Here is a 19,144-nt window from a genome sequence, read left to right as displayed (position 1 = left end):
ATGATTTGAATTAAAGTGCATAATGTGAAATAATGTTAATATTTACATTTGCTTAATGAATAAATTAAATATGAGGCACTTCATTGCGTTTTGCAAAAAAAGAGCTTTAAAACTGACACATTGTTATCAACTCCTCACTTAGGAACCTTCTAGATGAAGTCATCTTCTAATTTGTATAGAGGCTCATTTGCATATCTGGGTCAAATTAGATGATGACGTCATTTAAAATGATACATTGTTGCAAATTCCTCAGTCAGGAAAGTTCTAAATGACACCTTCATACAGAAAGAAGGAAAGTGAGTCACGTGAAGTGACAGAGCTACAGCCATAGAGTCCTGATCATTCAAAGGCAGCTTTAAAATGCAAGTAGATATCTATCGTCATACATCTATTGTGTTTCATTAATCTTTTGCAAATTTAGAAATGCTATCTACAGTTACAAATCAAATGTCATTGATGCCTCATCTCATGTTATCACACAGTGACGTGAAAATTTACAAAGCCCAACCATACACAGAAAAATTAAATATAATTCAAATATAAATTTAGGATAAATATAATTAAATAACAGATGTAAGCTAACCGACATAATTTAATATAATTTAAATATTTATTTTTAGGACAGATATAATTATTTTTCACTGAGCTGAATGGATGATAGATGATCCCCCCCAGAGGTCATCCTATCACTCTAGCAGACTCCTGTGCTGTAACAAGGTTTTCTTTTTTTCGGTTGTTGCACTATTTTAGTCTGCCCCTTTCCTTTTTTGATTGACAGGTAAGTGGCAGGCTCGCAGACTGTTGATTTCTCCCGGCTCCATAGCAGCAGCTCACCAGACAAATTTACCAGTATTTTCTTTCAGTACAATGCCACATGTAACGTGTAATGTAAGCCACTAAACCATACATTTTTAACTGAATAACTGCAGGTGTGATGTACACAAACAGACTTTTAGTCCAACACTGTAGATAATATACTATTTTTAGACACCAACAGCAGTTCGTCACTACATGGTCGCAATAGAAATCCCACAGCAAAGCAGATCATTGTGGATGTCTGGGAGGCAGTGTCTTGTTAGCTGGTTGATTCTTTGAGTGCCAGCTTACCTGCTTCTGCCCCCCGGCTGTCCATTCAACCCACACCAGCAGCTGATCACAGCAAGTTGTGTTGCACATCTAAAACAACTGAATATTTCTTTCTTTTTTTTTTTTTTTAACATAAATTTACAAGATCAAGAAGCATTCAGATTGAGGAAACCTCCCACAAACACAGAAAATGTTGTCAATATCCTGAGAGGATTAGTTAAGGATGCCATAAGAAACTGGAACAAAATATTGGAAACTCGTTTCATCCTTCAGATCATGCTGGAATAAATTTATTGTTGGATAAATGTGGCACAGTTCGTAGTGCTTAAATCAGTCACAGTGAGCTTGAGTGGCGCTCCAGACATTGTTTTTGATGGAAATCCTAAAAAGAATAGATTTCATTTTCTTTAATTCATCCCACAGTTGGGGAAAACTCAGATGGTACAGCTGGGAAAAAAATCAAGCAAAGTGAGAGTTTAAACCAGAAGAATAGGCTGGTCAGTCCTTCAGCGATGGTCACCATGAGGAATGTCTGTAACCACAAGATGGGTCCCGCACTCACACAACTCTAATTTTTTTTTTTACACACACACACACACACACATCATGACCCGCCTTCAATCCCGATCATTCCTTGACTTTGTGACTGGCACTCAGTGGTCTTCCTGTGTTTTTTTTTTTTCTGGAGCAAGATGTGTCCCACCTGCACTCACTGTTAGACGCTGTTCTACAGCGAAGTGGCGCCCGGCTCCCAAAGTTCAGGATGCACAGAGTGCAGCAGCGCTCTCCGCCGTCATAGCTCCACGCGCTTCTTTATGATGATTTCTCGCACCAGCGCCGTGGCGTCCTGTCGGATCTTCTCCATAGGCTCGTCCGCTCGCCAGAATCGCTCCACCTTCCCCTCTGGATTCACCAGAAACTTCCAGAAGTTCCACTTTGGAACTTTCTGTACAGAATCTGAGAAACAAAGAACACAGTGCAGATGATAAAGACACATTTTGCTTTCATTGATCCAAATTTTACATCACAACCCTTGGTGACACTGAAAATACAGTGTAAGAGCGGCTTGGAGGAGATGAACAGCACTGAAACCACAATAGAGACAGTTTATTGAGATATATTAAACAGGGTAGTGGCATCTTAAAGTCTGCAGGCCACTGTCTTGTCTGATGTGTGATATCACTGAGAAATGTTCAATGCAAAAACACACACATTTTTATCATATATATGCTACACTACAACAAAGAAACGCTTCAATTTAAAGGTTTTTCTGGCACTATTCAACAGGTCCGGCTGGTAAAGATGCAGTCGGGGGTATGTGGCCCCAGTGAACTAAAATGAGTTTGGCAGCCCTGATCTGAACTATTAGTTTTAGTTTAAAGCCAGTTTTCTTGTAATTTCACATTAAAGACATTGCTATTGACATACGTAAACTGAAAATGGATGTACAAAAACAAGGACCTGACAGAAGATTTTCCATCTCTGTCTGTCTTGCTCTCTTGAAAGTTTAAAAAAATCTTCAGTTCCCAGCAAAGCACTAATTTAAACAAAAACAATTAAATCTATATCTTTTAACTCTCAGTTTGTTAAGGTAATGTAACTTTGTATCCTTTTTCCTGATGATTTCATCAACAAGTTAATTTGTTGCGTTAAATAACACATTTTGTTGCAATATCACGCTCCCTCGCTTGACTCTTTTTACTTTAGGTGCAGACTTGTGGCTGCAGGTCAGATGGGGAGGTCAAAGGTGACCCTCCGCTCACCTGTGAGGAACTTGAAGGCGGGCTCTGCCTCGGAGCCCATGATTTTGATCTTGCTGAAAAAGGGGAAGGTGGTTCCGTACGTGGCCTTGGCGAAGGCCTCGATGTCCCGGCTGCTGCCGGTCTCGGTGTCCCCGAACTGTCCGCAGGGGAAGGCCAGCACGTTGAAGTGCGAGGTGCCCAGCTCCCGGTGGAGCTCCTGCAGAGCCCGGTAGTTGGCCTCCGTCTGCTCGCTGCGACTCGCCACGTTTACAACCAGAGACGCCTGGAGGAGGGAGAGAGGGGCGGCCGGGAGGGGGGAATGCTCCCGGAAAACGTGACATAAAATCACAGTTTAGTAAAGAAACTCGACTTAGCAGGGAGTTAGACAAGAGTTTGGACGCGTTTGAGGCGGAAGAGAGCGGAGACGTGGTGATGTGGACCGACCTTCCCCCGGTACTTCTCTAGAGACACCGTGCGCCCCTTCGCGTCCTTCACCTCGAAAGAGTAGAAGTCCTTCGGCTTCACCAGCTGCGTCTGCAGGAGGAACAGACACCCCACGCCGACCGTCATGCTCAGGAGGACCCCCAGCTTCCTGGCTTTCGGGCTGGAGGACCGGGTGGGGTAGCCCCCTAAAGCCTCCATCTTGGAGGGGGACGAGCGAGCTGCAGCGGCCGGGGCGGGGAGTCCTGCGGTCCCGGGGCGGAGGGAGGAGGTCCGCCCGGAGGAGGAGGAGGAGGGAGCTCCACGGCCTCAAAACATAAGAGAACCTCAAGTTACACGAGTTTAAAAACAAAGATCAGAGCAGGGATGTCAAACATAAGGCCCGTGGGCCAAAACCGACCCGCAAGAGGCTCCAATCTTTGTCCGTGGAATGTAAACATTTTAAAGAAAACACTGATATTTTAGGAAATTTCTTCTTCTTTAACATAAAGTGAACTCGACACCCCTGGATTAAGGAGTTTGATGTCAAGGCAAATAATGTATTTATTAAATGTGAAAGCAGCACTCCTTCAGCAGTAAAAAAAAAAAAAAAAAAAATCAATGAGCTCCCATTTTTAAAAGCTGTCTATTGCATGGAACTTGTATAATTTCTTTATTTAATTAATAAAGTGTCAACACAGTATTGTAGTTGACAGCATTGTCAGCTCTTTACGAAGTGTGTGGGTTAGTTGAGTCTTGGTTGGACATTTTTATGAGAAGTTGCATGTTCTTCCCATGCGTCTCTCAGTAGTCCGGTAAAAATAAACTTGCATTTCACACTACTTTGCGATTCCAGATAGTCTAACTACTCTGGTGTACAAAAAAAAAAAAACAAAAAAAAAAACAGAGTAACTGTTCCCTGACTTGTCTGTGATCTTCAAGTGCGGGACGGGACTTTTCTTTAAGAGTTTGCATAATCTCCCTATGCATGCAGGTTTTTTTTTTAAATGGAGTTTGCACATTCTCTCTGAGTGCACATCTCCGATTTTTTCAGTCTGACTTCTTCTTACCATCCAAAACATGCATTTCTGGTTAATTCATGGTTCTAAGTCACACTGAGTTTGTTCTTTTCCTGTTAGAATGTGTTTGGCCATAGTCAGCTGGGGTTGGCTCCAGTTGATTAATTGGTATCAAAGAAGAAAAGATGATCCAGTTAGGTGTGTATGGATATAAAGCCTAATTGTGAAACCGCCTGTCGTATTGGAGATTTTGGTTGTGACATGTTTCTGTTTTGATTGTGGGATGAGTTTGGATTGAGTTGCACACACTGTGGCTTCATCCAGGGTTCACAGAGATCTGGAACAACACAACAATGCAGTAGGTAAGGAGTATCGATATTCAATATCACAGCAACCACTCTGAAACCAGTTAGCAGCATTTTAACCACCATCCAGTTACCCAGTAGCAACATTAAGGCCTTGAATCAACAAAATGACCTTGTGCCCTTTAAAACATCTCAAATGTTTACCTAATATAGACACAATATTATTTATTTGCATTTGAGAAATGAATAAAATAATATTCTTCCTAAAAAAAAAAATTCAAAACAGTTCAAGTCGAAGACAGAACATTTTAGAATGTTTTTACTTCACATTGTGATTATTATGATGTTATAAGGATTTAAAAGTTTTTTGGTGAATATAAAAAATGTGAAAAAAATGTGTACTTTCATACTAACATTTATTCATTTATGTTTTTTCTATTTCAAAGGAGGAAAACGTTTCTCCTCAAGTTTCATACAAACGCTTCAGGAGGCGGATCATCAGGCGGAGCGCTTCTGCAAGTACACCGGTGGCCACTGGGGGGCAGTGTGAGCCCAGCTTTGAGTTTGACACAGTCTGCCAGAGGCTGGAACTGGACTCATCGCTGGGAAACCCTCCAGGTAACTAAAACACAGCACCCTGCAGAAGCAAAACAGGACTGATCACAGACACCAGAATATCTGATCCAAACTTAAAGGGACTGTCTGTAGAATTTAGGTAATATCACCTGTTTGCATTCAGGGGCAACAGAGAGTCACTATAGTGTCTTTAGTTCAGTATTTTTTTGCAGTTTTTGTTTTCTGCAGTTTCCTTTTGATTTTGTATAAACCTCACTGATGAAATTAAATACATTTACTTCAGTGGTAACAACACCTGTTGTTGCTGTTTTGTTCTTATTATTAAGGTTTCAACAAATCTGAACTAGTAGACAGTGGATTACCAGCAGTTTTATGGTGGAGGCTTTCTGTTGCAGTGTCACAGTCAGTTCTGGATTCAGGTGTGTCCCCTGGTGAAACAACCAAAACAACAAACACACTGTGTGCTTTCACTTCTGCAGAGAATGCAACTGAACAGGTTAGTAAGAGGAACGAGTTCAGGTCGTCCTAGGCTTTCTTTATTTCATACTCATCTTTTTGTCTCACAGTAGTGAGGTGGTCAATATTCCTCCATCACTGCTATTCCCAGTTCCTGTGTGGAGTTTGCATGTTTTGCATTCAGATAGTGTTGTTATTTTTGATGAATTTGTGACTTTAAATGGCCTTTTATGGACTGATTACCTTACTATTACCAAAAGTGACTGACAGGCAGAAATGAAGTGTCTTTAAAGTGTCCAGCTTGCTTCAAAGACATTTAAAAGAATGAAGAAATTCTGTACGTCACTTAACAAACACAAGAGATGTTTCATCTCATTTTTTCCAGGGATGGGTGTGGACGAGTGCAGTCCAAGAAGGTGGAAATCTACAGCAGGCAGGTACTGCAAAAAACTAGAAGTTCATTTATATGTAAATCTTACCTGACGTCTCAGTAGGAATAAATCAGATGACCGATCATAAGACTTTATTTTATTCACTAACACCTCAAACACTGCCGAGAGTTTTTAATTGACGTTTTATATGTTTTATACATTTCACTTTGTACCTTGTGTGATCACATTTCTGTTTAACAACTCACTTGTTAAGAAAGTGAAAAAAAATAAAACAAAATGAGGATCTGAACATTAGTCACAAAAGGATATAAACAGTATGATAAAAAATAGATGAGAAGTCATAGAATGTATCTCCCTTTGTTCCTACCAATGCAGAAAACACTGCATGATTTACCCCAACGATAGGCAGTAAGAAACCGGAGAAACTGGTAAAAAAGTTGGCTGTATGAACATTGTAACATTTATCATTTAAAAAAGAAAAGTGTTTTAATTTCAAGCTTGCATTTTGGTTGTGCTGTCTTTACAGGGCCGGATGAGCGAAGACATCATGTTCAGCCTTTTGCTGTTCTGAACCAAAGTGAGATCGTTCAGGGAAAGACTCTCATGAAGTTTGGAGCACCATCACTGCTGAATGACTACTGTAAGACATTTAAGTGCTTCAGTAGATTTTCCTCAGCCCACACTGTCCTGTGAAGCATCAACAGTTCAGGATGCAGAGGGAGATCAGGGCTTTTTCTTACCCGCTTTTTACATATTTGAAATTGTGTTGATTAAAGTAGCCTTGGTAATAGTTTTGGAACAAGAGTGAGTGGACAGGGCAGCAAATGATTTGGATTTATTCAGAAAAAAATAATATTCTGAAATTTCTCATTATTTTCTACTAGAAAAAAAAAGTCCCATGATGATGGACTGTATGTTAGTGAAACTCCAGCTGGGACCAACTGCAAAATACTGAGGAGTTTGTCTAATATTTTAGTCACTCTACCATACACTAGAGAAAGTGAAATTTGGACAAACCTTATGATAAAACTTTGCAAAACTGACCAGTAAACAGGACCAAAATTGAACTGACCAACTATCTTTGTAAAAGGAGAAGTCATGGCAGAGCTGTTGTAAAGAACTGCATTACAGATATACCCGTATCTGACCAAGTGTGAAATCTGCATTGATGATATTTTAAAAAATGACAGTAAAATCAATATCATTTTAGTAATATTTTGGCAACTTTCCTGTTCTGCTTTCTTTTTTTTTAGACACTAATCTTCTGGACTGCAGTTGTGATGGTATGGTTGCGTTAGCACTGAGCTCCTCTGTTTACCTTTGGAATTCAAAAACTCGTGCTCTGGAGGGATTTTTGGCTCCAAGTCCACGCAGAGGACCGTCCCACTGTCACTCCATCTCGTCTCTGTGCTGGTCCAGGGACGGCACTGCGCTGTGCGTTGGGACCAGACGGGGGGAAGTGCAGGTAGCGAATTGGGATTTAGAAAACCGTCACACGTTCTGAAACTAATATAAAGACGGTTTGTGATTCATACAAGTGTGTAAGCGTGTTTGTGTGTGGGTGGTCTCAGTCAGGGGACGTGGACACTTTGAATCAACAGAATGACGGTTTGTGGTGTGTTTCTTTGACCCAGCTGTGGGATGTTGAACAGCAGCAGGCCACGAGGTGTTTGGTGTCACATCTAACTGCGGTTGGAGCACTTTCCTGGAAACAGCATTTACTCAGCAGGTACTGCTGATTGATTGATTAATTTTTTTTTTTTTTTAAAGCAAACTAAAAAAAAAAACCCCAAAAGATCCCAGCTAATGAGTGCAAAACTGGTTGTTTTGCAAAAATCTATACAGTCCATCATGCAGCATTATTTCTGGGGAGTAATGGTGTCCATGATGTAACAGCGGCTCTGTTCTTGGACATATCCATCACCTTGATCCTCGGGCGCCTGCACCGGCGGTAGGTTCATCTGTCCAAAGCGAGGGGATCTGCAGCCTGCAGTGGTCACCGGGTGACGACTGGCTGGCCAGCGGCTCCACAGGGGGTCTCCTTCATGTCTGGGACAGTAACATCACGGGAGTCAAAAGGTCACGTCGGCCCCTCACAACAATGAGACAGCCAAGTGCCGTTAAGGTCAGTGCACCTGCCATTATAGCGCAGCTTAAGTGTTTTTGCTTTTAATTGTAATTCTTATGTTTTATTATTACAAGCTGCATTACAATCAGTGGTAAAATAAAGAGAATTGTTACAGCGGCACTTGGGGTAAACTTGGCAGGTGGGTGGTGGCCCCGCAACTACCACAAGTGGAAAAAATGATTTTTTTTTTTTTTTTAATTGCTCCATTCTGGAAATAATTTAGTAATCTCATAAAGAAGTTACTTTCTCATTGTAAGGAGGATGTGTGAGAATTATCTCATTTTCCCACTAATTTTGCACACATGCATCACAAAACCTTCGCCATCCCATCCTTTTTTTTTTTGCAACAAATTGTTTTCCATTTATGTTAAAATGATAATAAAAATGATCCTCATCTGAAGAAAGTCACATTTTTCTCGTCCTCATTAGATTTTCCTTCAGTCCACTCTGTTCTTTTTAGTTGCAACTATGACGTGTCACTCCGCCGAAACTGCCTGTCTCTTTGCCTCTGTGTCCGATGAGGTTGGGTGTAACGGCTATCGTAGAATTTAATAATAGACCTGAGGGAGTCTTTTGCAATTACATAATTATCATCTCCGCTGGCCTACAGGCAATGGGATGGTGTCCGTGGCAGAGAAATGCGATCGCCACGGGAGGCGGGTGGAAAGACGGAGAGCTGAGAATCTGGGACACACAGTCGGGTTCTTGTGTGACTTCTGTAAACACAAATTCACAGGTGCCTCTCACTGATTTCAGAAAAACTCTACAGTGTTATGTGAAAAACCCCTGGTGGACGCCATCTGATGCCTTCATTCACAGATCTGTTCCCTACGATGGGCTGAGACGATGAGATATCTGGTTACTGGTCATGGAGTTCCTCATCATCAGGTCACCGGCTGGACCTGGGATTTTCCCTCCGTCCGCCCCATGTATGAGCTCACGGGTGAGGCCTGCATAGTACAATGTATCATCCCATGGCGTGATAGTAATCTGCATTTCTGCACTGTCATTATTTCAAAGCGATACTTTGTGGCTCATTCATGTTCTGGGTTTGTAGTAGTGAACATGGAAACAGGAAGTTCAGTCCTCCATTGTGGTTTCATTTGATGTGGGACTTAAAACCGTTTGCAGTATTGTAGAGTAAAGGAAGACCTACAAAATTGTAAAAAAAAAAAAAAATCTGTATAGCGTTGTGCAATGTGTTGGAAAGAGAAAATCTGATATTATTCCCCCCGAAAAACTTTATAACCTTTTAATACTCTTGAAATGTGTTATAATCTACTGATGAGTGTATGTCTGAACATGGACCTGTAGTCAGTTGAACAAGTGATCCAAAAATATACAATTAAACAAATATGTCATTGATCATCTTCATATGAGATGCATCGTTCAGGTGGGACAACACACATTTTTGCAATAAATGTAATGAAGAAATGTAAATTCATTTATAAAATTTCCACAAATTAGAGAAAGCCTGAAGAAGTGATCTGAAGAAGGTGAAGAAATATAGAAGTCACCATAGATTCATAGAGGAGATGAAGGATCTCATGCAGGCAGTATTGATTCACTCAAATTAAAATTTGTCTTTTTGGTCTTGAAGTGAGGAGTTAGTGTCCTTCAGGGCCGCCAACTGCTGACTTCAGCTTCGCCATTCAGAAAAAAAACATGGCTAGTTTATCAATCAACAAGAGAATACCGCGACAGAGTGATGAGGAAACATTAACTTAAAGTTACCTCTGAAAGGGATTGAATGGTCAACAGAAAGAAGTTGAAACTGAGCGTGGAAATGTGAGTATTTCCCAGCAGGCATTGTTCCTTGTAGTTTTTGAGAAAAAAAAAATGCAGGGTAGATTTCTGATCAAAGTTTTTAGTAAAATTGTGCTGTATGCAAAACAAAAATTAACAAGAAATTACCTGAAAGCTATAAGACTGAGTCTGACAGGTGAAAGCTTTGCACAGATTATTGAGCTAAAAACTGTAGTTCAGTGTTTGAACAGTCAGGTCAGACCATGAGAGTGAGATTAAATCAAACACGTGCTCAGTGTGCCTGCAGAGCGGCTGCCTTGTTTCACAATGTTGAGTCTGGGTCGTTTTCTGTTTCCGTGGTGGAGAAGCTTGTTTCAGCTGGAGTGAGAAGTGAAGAGCAGCACGTCTGACCCTCAACGGAGGTTTTCCATGAGTGCAAGAGCCGTGGTCGCGGTTTCTGTGTGTGTGAGAAACTCATTTGGATTTTCTCACTTTGTTGAGTAGGTTGTAGGTCAGTGGAAGAGTTTTTTTTTTTTTTTTAAACTTTTTTTTTCCATTTCAACACCCTCCTTTCACTTTGTTCAACAGAAAGGAAGAAAACCGCTGTCTTTTCTTTTCTTGGAAACAGAGCTGTGATTGAATCAGAGAACAGACGACACTGAGAGCAACACCGTTTGAATCATGGGCGTGCAAGTGTGGTTTCTGGCTGCAGTGGGCAAACTTTGTCAGAAACACATTTAGAAAAGTGGCCTATGGCCTCTGTGTGAAAGTAGCTTGATTACAATAAAAGCCTTTTCTTTTAAATAAATAAACACATTCAACCTCTCATACTCCTGGACCGATGACCTGATCCTGTGCCCTTTGCTCCTCTATTGATTCCAGTCCGCCATGGGAGTAACTTTGACTTGTTTGACAAATGTGTGAATTGCCTCTTTCAGAAACGTACATGTACAAATAATCTCACAACTTCAACCCTAACCAGAATAATCCCTCTTCATTCCAGGTCATTCTCAGCGAGTCCTGCACTTGGCCATAAACCCTGACAACGATCAAATCTTCTCGGCCGGAGCCGATCAGCGCTTCCTCATCTGGGGCCCGTAGTCGTCGACGTGATTCAGGATGGACGTCGTGTGTCGGTGGAATATCGACCTGAATATTTTGTCCCCAGACACTGAACTATGTTAGTTTTCTTGAAAAAAAAAACTGCACATTTCCTGTCTTCAGCCTGTCTGTTCTGACTAAACCAAAATTTCCAGCCAGTCAACCACCGGTTCACACCTGCGTGCTTCAGATTACAACATTCAACTGATCTTTTTTGTTTGCGTCATTATTATTGTGACAGGTGGTTAGATTAAGAGAAAATGGTTCAATTTCGTCAATACTGACACAGGAAATCCCTAAAATGTTGGACACAATGTCCTATTAGCTCATTCATACTTTTGACTTCATCTGTTGAAGTTCACTTAAACATTCAGGTGAAAATTATGATGTTCCACTTACTGCGTGTCAAATGTGTTTTGGTACTTCTTTACATATAAAGTAATGAGTAAAACCCAGTGATGTGAATGTCTCATGAATAAATTAAGAAGTGTTGTAACTATTGTTCCTGGTTCTCATGGATTAATGGGCATTTTCAACAAATACATACCAAAACTGATATTATCAACACCACCGGATGTGCAAAACACCTCCTCGCCTTGTTGATGTTCTCTGGCAGATATGCTCAAGTTCAAAACTCTACTTTGGAAGATATTTATCAGCCACAGCACACTGGCTCTGGTTACACATCAGCAGGAAGCAGAGCAAAGTTCTGACCAAGATTATTGCCTGCAGGTGCATGATCAGAGCGAGCTCCAGAGGGCATTTAATGCTAAACCATACTGTGGTGAAAATTTTCAAATAAAAGGCTGTAAATCAAACCATCAAGCAACACTGGTGTGTGGTTTGTGTCCTCAGACATCTGCAAAGACAGACAAGAGGAATCCTAAGAGAGGTCTTTGTGAACTCCGGCCTGACCGCCATCTTGCCCTTAAAAAAAAAGAAAGAAATTGCATCATCATAGAAAGATAAAAAGCCTCCAACAACTTGTCTTTTTGTGAATTTCCTGCTGCAAATCTAACTTTCAATCCTCTTTAAATTAATAGTTTGCCAGTGAGACAGAAAAACCATTGCATCATCAGCGAACCAACAGCTCAGCCGGATAAACTGGCTCCACGACGCCTCAACATGTTCTCAGGCGTGTTGAAGATGCTGCAAATATGTGCAGTACTGGAAGAGTTTCTCCAAACACCTGAACTGTTTGGAATTAAACCCTTGTCTTTCACATTCAGTCCGGATAATGCACAGGAAGAGATCAAGTGGGCCCAATCATTCAGCGGCTTTTCCTCTTTTTCTTGCATATTTTGCACAGATGTCTAAGCGCTGTTTGTTCTAATAACTTACCAGGGTCCGAGTTCAAACGTGTAAAGTGCACTCAAACACTAATCATTAAACAGATCTCTTTTTCTTAAAATAGACTGCAGGGTGGAGTTATTTCCCAGTATTTTTAGTACCTTGTATAAAAGCTCAACTCCTTCATCCACATCCAATTCCCTTCCACCTGCAAAGTCACTCCAACACAAGAAAATAGGAAATTATCAAACACAGGCTGAAATTATACTTAATCAAACAATAGCTGTAAATACTGGCAGTTTGATCAGACAAACAACTGGTCACATTTTTTGAACGTGATGCTATGATTATTTTAAAAATGAGTTCAGCAAAACTTCCTGGTGCAGATGAACATCCGACTGTGGACACTCCCATTTTCTCAGCCCATATTTAAATTTTCCAAGGAAGTGAAGCTTTGGCCAGATGAGAAGCAGAGGGAGGATTGGCAGTTTCTCTAAAACACAGGGAAACACACGGAATATGCTGCATGCTTCCTCATGAGGGAAAGACTCTGCTGTGGCTTGCTGTACTGGGTAAATATCACCAAAACTCTATTTTAAAATATGAAACTAGTTGCAGATGTAATGACATGGTGAAATACTATTGCAATGCAAAGTACCAAAAAAAGGTGATGTCATCTAATGGGAGCTTTTTATCTGGGAAAGTTAATACATCTGGAAAAAGAAGTGGTTAGATACAAAGTTAAAGTGCTTAAAAAGATGGCGCTCTGGCTCTGATCTCATTCGTCATTCCTTTAGAATGATCGATTCTAATCAGGCCTGAAAGTCAGCATGCCAAGCTTCAGGATGTCTGTTTATATTAAGAGACAGCAAAACTTCTTTAATGTGGAAAAGCTCCTGAGCAGCCTGTAAATGAACAAGATCCTCAGTTGATTAGAGTGATTTCACCTGTAGTATACCATGAGGTGGAAATGGAAACGATCGTACAATGACGTTGTTATTATGTTACAAGTTCAACTGCAGTTCACATCCAAAGTATCTTAATACTTTAGTCTGTTTCATCTCTTTTTAGTTGCGCTAAATTTAGTTATTTTGAATTTATTTGTGGTAGTTTTGAATCTTCTCGTGGTTGGTTTGATTGCAGCTGTTTTAGTTTTGAATTTCATGAGTTCTCTGGTCTTTATTTTTACTTTCATGTAAGACCATATATTAAAATTGACAATATAGCATCATTGTTCTAAACTTATATATTAAAAAATCCAATGTTGTTTACATGGATAAAGTTTTAAGCGTTAAAATATTAGGTATAGAGTTGCTGCGTTTCCTCATTTCTCCTCCTGCAGCCGCTCCCACTCTGGCCACGCTGCTCTGTAGCTCTGCCTCTTCCTGAATTCACTGCCTGTTAATGTCTCAAGTTTGCAGACTTAATGTACCCAAAACATTAGACAGGGTACAACCACGGACAAACATTCCATAAAAACTGAAGTGGAGGAACGATTGATTTCATCTATTAGACAATCAGCAGAAAAATGCAATCTGCAGAGAACACACACACAAAAATGTTAAGGACAAGTTTTGAGCATAAAAATTTGATTCCACCCCCTTTTGGAGCCACGTGCCTCTGACAGGAGGGAGAGTGTGCCCGTCATGTTTGGTGCTCAGTTCTGCCCCAGAAAAACACCACTTTGAATGATCAGTGAGACATGTGACATATTAAACACAGGGTGTGTGCTTTAATTATATATATAAATTAAAAATCTGAGTAAATTTCCACATATTAACGTTTAATCACATACTTGCTTTCCATTCATTTTTATGAAGGTGTGCCATGAAGTTTAATCTGACCCAGTCAGGTCCTCCACCTTTATATACTGTCAATGTTTCAGGTCATGTCAGATGAAGCCTAAAGCTCTGTCAAATGTATGGTTCGTGGGCCAAAACTGGGACACCACATGATCCAGTCGGCCTGTGAGACGACTGGTCAGATGCCGAAGCTGAGTCATTGTTGCATTTTTAGTTGGAGCACTATTGAAAGATACACTTTCTTGTATTTTGCACCGGAATACAAAGTTCAAAATTGGTGTTGAACTTGTCCTTATGTTTTAGTATTTTTTATGACCTAGACTTTAAAGACTTGGTAAAACAAGCTACCACAGGTCGATTAATTTATTAATTCTTCTCATTTTCTCTCATCACCATGCAGTAAGCCTGGGCTTAACAGAGGGCCAGATCACAACAGATTACATCCGTGTCCAAACACCAATGCCATGGACCGAAGCTCGGGAGTTCTGTCAGAAGCACTACGTGGATCTGGCTGTCCTGAGCACAGAGGAGCAGTACTTCACTGTCCGCACCGCCACAGCTTCAAGCAAAGCCAGCTTTTGGCTGGGTTTGCAGCGCCAGAGCCTCGGCAGCAGCTGGAAGTGGGTGAGCGGCGAGGAACTGGGCTACAAACAGTGGTACAACAATAACTACGAAGGCCGCTGCGCCAGCTTGGAGGCGATGCTGAAGAAAGACCAGAAGCTGCTTCCTCGTCTGTGCAATGAGCCACACATGGCTCTCTGTCAAGGTCAGTCAAGCTGCATTATCAATACCTCAAAGGTAGAAACTGGACAGACAACTGAATGATGCAAAGCAACAACAAAACAGACGCTCCCACTTCTGTTATGCTTTCGATACACGGGGCTGCCAAATGTTGACTTCAGCTTCGAGATATTTCTTTGAGGAGCAGCTGCTGGTGGAGTTTTTCCACAATTCAAAAAGTAAATGTCAGAAGAATTTATCAGGAAGGAAACAAGATTGGACGTGAGAGGAAAAAAACCCCACAAGAAGCAGAATTTGTTAGGAGAACCGGGATGGTAGTTCCCAGCAAGCTGTAATTTTTGAGAAACATTCATAGTGAAGGTTTAAACTTTGGAAATACATATTTATTTTTCTTAAAACATTATTTTGTTTCTGAGAGTTTCATGTCAAATTCATACATTAAAATGCAAAAATAGTGAAAATGCAAGGTTTTCATGTAAAACCATTAAAAATAAAGACGAGCACACATGAAATGATCAAGAACAACAATTCAAACTTCCCATAAGTCATCGTCCTATTTTCTTCCTGTTTCTACTCAGTGATCATCAGTAAAATTCTTATGTGGTGTGAGAAGTCATGAGATTACTCTGTGTGAGTGTGATTAGTTTGGAGTTTTAATGATGCCACATAAACAACTGTTGTTCAACCATCAGTTCAACACTCCCCAAACAGCAGGTCGGACTCCACTTCGAATGACTCGTTGTCTCAGTGTGAGCTGGAGAGGAAGCAAAGTGGGTTGATTTTATCATCAGTTGACATTCAGTTAATCCATGTCAGAAATTTAAGAGCAAACACAAAATGAACTGCTTTGAAACCACATAAGAAGCATCTTGATGTCTGTGTGAAGTAATTTTCTTTATTAGTTTTTAGTTAACCGACTAAACTAATGCATGGTTGAAAACAGGTTGCATTGTTCATGGTTTGTTTTATATGATACTTAGTTCTATCTGGAGTTCTGATGTGTCAAATTTAAACGGTGACTCATAGTCTGACCATGATTGGAAATGCAAAAGACAGATGACTTCCTATGGTTTTCAGAAGAACCGAGGATTACCAGTCACACCTGCCTCTGCAGAGAAGACTTTCCAGCAGGTCATTTACCTTGAAACACAGTGGACAGAAGTTCAAGTGTTATTTGCTGTCACTATTAGTAATATAATCAGTGCGCACCCATTAATTGCTCGAAGTTACAGTCTTAATTTATGTTCTCACCAGTAATCCATTTTCATTGTTGATGTTTGACACTTTTTTTAATTGCTGTGGCTTTAGTAGACAAACCGCTCACATTCCGACAGCATAAAAGGGTTTCAGTTTTATTTTCAGTTGAATTTCTGCTTTACCAAAACCTTTGAAGCAACTTTTATTCATGTGGCCAAATGAAGGTCTCTGTCAGTCTGTCTGGGATCTACCTAAACCTCCCTCACTCAATGACTTCCTGAAAAGGAAAATCTGGTTTTCTGGTTTGTGAGTCTTATCTCTGTGAGCTCTTGGCATTGAACTCCAAAAGGCTGATATAATATCTCTGACTTGCTCATCTGGCAGGTCCTGTTTCTCCACAGTCAGTGACAGTGAGCTCAGTGGGAGCTCATCGTCTGAATCTCAGCTGGAACGTCTCCAGCTTTATGCAGATGACACCACACGGCTACAACCTAACAGTCTGCACCAACACCTGTGAAACACTCCTTTACTCCTACCCCGGCGGCTCTGCCCTCATGAACATCGATGTCTCCAACCTGACGTCTTGTACAGAGTACTCTGTGGCCATTGCTGCCTTTGTTGTTCGACCTGACAGCCGTACCGGTGAAGAAATAATCCTTCAAGATGAGCCCACAACCTTGCAAGTCAAAACAGGTAGAATACTTCTGGAGATGATCTGTCATGTATGTAACTCATCGCAATTACAGAAGCAATGAGAAAGAACAGAAATGTTTCTCGTAGAAATTCACATCATAAACAGTTCCATTAAAGAATCAACATGAAAACTGAACAATTAGCAAAGATTTCGACCTACATGTCAACAATTTATTGGCTAAGAAATAATGAGAAAGGTTAATGTGATGATTATGATTTTAAAGTCCGTGTTAATCTCTTTCTATGTGTGTGTGCATGTGTGTGTTTTCCTCATTAGGTGGCTGTCATGATTGGAAAAAACTCCTCTGCTTCTTGTTGAAGCTGCTCAAACTGGCCTCTCTGGCTCCTCCTCTCTGGGTTCTCTATCACATATTCAAAAAAGGCAAGTGGGCTTCTTGGGGTGTAAAAACCAAAACGATGCATATTCTGAAATCACCCTAAAATAACATTCTTTTTCCAGTTGCAGACGACTGCCTGGAACCAGATCATGAGATCTCTGCAGTGCTCACAACTGAGGAATAGCTGTGGATCTTATCCCCCATCAGATAAAAGGAGGAAACATGCTTACATCTTCAGCAGTAATATCCCTGATAAGCCTTTGCCACAGGAATAAGCTATTTAATCTTTTTTCTTTCCCTTAAAAACTTGACTCATGATGCCATGACTTGTTTACGAAGGTGAGCAATACGTATCTTGCACATGGTGATTATATTCCAGATGAAAGAGGGCTGAAAATACTGAACTGAACATACTGGTCAGCTTAAGGAAAACAGGTGTTTGAAGATCTGACCAAACAGCTCATCTGACATTAATCTGACGAGCGTCCACGTGTCCAGCTTCACTGCTTCATTCGTCATCCAGTCATCCTGTGAGCTAAAAAACAAGACGTGTTTTGAAGCTTGGAGGAGGTTGGAGTTACGTTAGAAAACTGCTGTCGTTCCTTGTTTTGTTTTTTTAAGTTATTGTCTTACTTTCAGTAGTCCGTTTTCTGGATAGTGCTGCTGCTGCTGCACAGTCAAAGCCTTCAGTGTCATGTTTGTTCTTCACAGGACAGACCCATGTTCCCAACCCATCCCGTTTTTGCTGAAGCATCTGAGAAAAGTCTCAACATCACTTTCTTGGCGGAGGCTTAAACCACATTGTGGTGATGCTAATACAATTATGATCTGCATTGAAACTGTGAATTGAGACCATAAACACCGGATACTGGAGTGTACAGTGTTAATGTAAATCCTGAGCCTCAACAGCAGCAGCGTGTTCAGATTTATAGTCTCATTTCCAAATGTTAAGATTTCTTTACACTACATTCTTAGCTCAGGTATTCAGACCGATCTTGCTATGGAATGCATATTTAATAGATCTTACCCACAGTATCTGAAGTACAAATGACGGCAGGATAGTGCTTGGACCATATGTGTCATATCTGCATGTCTTACTAGAACTGCCCGAAAGTGCTTGAGTTTCTTATGTAGTTATTTGTATAATATTAATATAGAAGCGAATGTCATGAAGCAGTGAAGCGACACATTGATGATCAGATTGTCAATTTACAGTTGAAGCTTTATTCAACATTATGTGATTATTCCTATGATGCCCTTTTCAAAAGCACAATGTATTATTGTTGATTTTTACTAATCTCTTTGTTCTTCACCTGAAGAAGGAGGATTTGCAACTGAAAATGACTGCAGCTAAGAATGAATGAAGCCTCTATGTTTTTCATACGCTGAATGAATTAGCTGTAAGAAATAGTTGCAAAAATCCAGTTATTGTTTAACTTTTAATGACTTGAGATGAGAAAGTAAATGTGAATGTAGTGCCGTACCCTGCTGGATTCATCAGCACAGACCAGCACCTGTCATGTTCTGGTTGATGCTGCTGTTTGGTGTCTGATGTCTGGTTTAGCTGCTGATCCAGCCTGATGACGTTGGTCCAGCAGCATGTTCTCATTGCCAGTCATCACACATTGTAACCAAAAACTCAGCATATGCTCTAAAACCAGCCTGCATTGAGCCGGTTTCATGGGCTCTGCTGACATCTGACTTTGGTTACTCTGAAAGTGTTGTCATAATGAAGAAGCTGAATGAAGTGTTCATACTTTGCACTTTTTTTCTATTTTTTCAATATTTTTTATACGTTTTGGTACTTTTCTTGAAAGTGTATTTTATTCCTCTCAGGCGAGTCAAAGCACACTAACCACTTTGGAAGAAATGCTCTACATTCATTATATTTGCTGCTGAGACATTAGCAGTCGTATAAACAGGAGAGTATTGACTCTGACTCTGACTTTGATGTTCTCAATCGTTCAATTTTTGGGGGGTCTGTCGTATATTTAAAAGACTAAAACACATGCTGCTTCCTCTGTTAACACTAAACTCAGCAGCAGGAATGTACTGCAAGAAACATTTTGCATTCAATAAAGGTTTTTAATCAATGACTTAATGAGTTTTATT

At 40.5% G+C, this 19,144-nt stretch overlaps 3 protein-coding genes across 4 annotated transcripts; 2 read left to right on the top strand and 1 right to left on the bottom strand.

Annotated features, from left to right (window-relative positions):
• Positions 1-1,773: 1,773 nt before the first annotated feature.
• Positions 1,774-3,527, bottom strand: gpx8 (glutathione peroxidase 8 (putative)). Of its 2 annotated transcripts, none has more exons than XM_030104859.1 (3): positions 3,270-3,527; positions 2,850-3,108; positions 1,774-2,043 (listed from the first exon to the last, which is right to left on the bottom strand). In XM_030104859.1, exons 1-3 carry the CDS (start codon positions 3,468-3,470, stop codon positions 1,880-1,882), a joined length of 624 nt encoding a protein of 207 aa, XP_029960719.1. In that variant the 5' UTR covers positions 3,471-3,527; the 3' UTR covers positions 1,774-1,879. The 2 variants fall into 2 exon arrangements, with proteins under 2 accessions (XP_029960719.1, XP_029960720.1); XM_030104860.1 differs by having other exon boundaries at positions 2,850-3,111; positions 3,273-3,527.
• An 861-nt stretch (positions 3,528-4,388) lies between these two features.
• Positions 4,389-11,448, top strand: LOC115397788 (cell division cycle protein 20 homolog B-like). The gene is made up of 9 exons (XM_030104246.1): positions 4,389-4,403; positions 5,019-5,190; positions 6,523-6,636; positions 7,250-7,461; positions 7,631-7,725; positions 7,893-8,121; positions 8,735-8,860; positions 8,944-9,067; positions 10,874-11,448. The coding sequence occupies exons 1-9, from the start codon at positions 4,389-4,391 to the stop codon at positions 10,969-10,971; spliced, it is 1,185 nt and encodes a 394-aa protein (XP_029960106.1). The 3' UTR covers positions 10,972-11,448.
• A 1,253-nt stretch (positions 11,449-12,701) lies between these two features.
• Positions 12,702-19,128, top strand: LOC115398538 (uncharacterized). The gene is made up of 5 exons (XM_030105353.1): positions 12,702-12,833; positions 14,464-14,829; positions 16,386-16,694; positions 16,972-17,076; positions 17,155-19,128. Exons 1-5 carry the CDS (start codon positions 12,788-12,790, stop codon positions 17,214-17,216), a joined length of 888 nt encoding a protein of 295 aa, XP_029961213.1. The 5' UTR covers positions 12,702-12,787; the 3' UTR covers positions 17,217-19,128.
• The last annotated feature ends 16 nt before the right edge of the window (positions 19,129-19,144 follow it).

The sequence above is a fragment of the Salarias fasciatus genome, chromosome 12 (genome assembly GCF_902148845.1).
Source record: "Salarias fasciatus chromosome 12, fSalaFa1.1, whole genome shotgun sequence".
NCBI lineage: Eukaryota > Metazoa > Chordata > Actinopteri > Blenniiformes > Blenniidae > Salarias > Salarias fasciatus.
The sequence above is the reverse complement of the archived record's forward strand: the minus strand, read 5'-3'. Positions and strand labels throughout refer to the sequence as shown.

Coding starts and splice junctions, on each gene's coding strand:
- gpx8 (XM_030104859.1), bottom strand. CDS start 3,470: ATGGAGGCTTTAGGGGGCTACCCCACCCGGTCCTCCAGCCCGAAAGCC. Junction 3,109..3,269: donor AGAAGTACCGGGGGAAGGTC/GGTCCACATCAC, acceptor CTCCTCCAGGCG/TCTCTGGTTGTAAACGTGGC. Junction 2,044..2,849: donor CGCCTTCAAGTTCCTCACAG/GTGAGCGGAGGG, acceptor TTTGTTTCTCAG/ATTCTGTACAGAAAGTTCCA.
- LOC115397788 (XM_030104246.1), top strand. Junction 7,462..7,630: donor CCAGACGGGGGGAAGTGCAG/GTAGCGAATTGG, acceptor TCTTTGACCCAG/CTGTGGGATGTTGAACAGCA. Junction 8,122..8,734: donor GACAGCCAAGTGCCGTTAAG/GTCAGTGCACCT, acceptor GCTGGCCTACAG/GCAATGGGATGGTGTCCGTG.
- LOC115398538 (XM_030105353.1), top strand. CDS start 12,788: ATGCTTCCTCATGAGGGAAAGACTCTGCTGTGGCTTGCTGTACTGG. Junction 12,834..14,463: donor GCTGTGGCTTGCTGTACTGG/GTAAATATCACC, acceptor ATCACCATGCAG/TAAGCCTGGGCTTAACAGAG. Junction 14,830..16,385: donor ACACATGGCTCTCTGTCAAG/GTCAGTCAAGCT, acceptor CTCATCTGGCAG/GTCCTGTTTCTCCACAGTCA.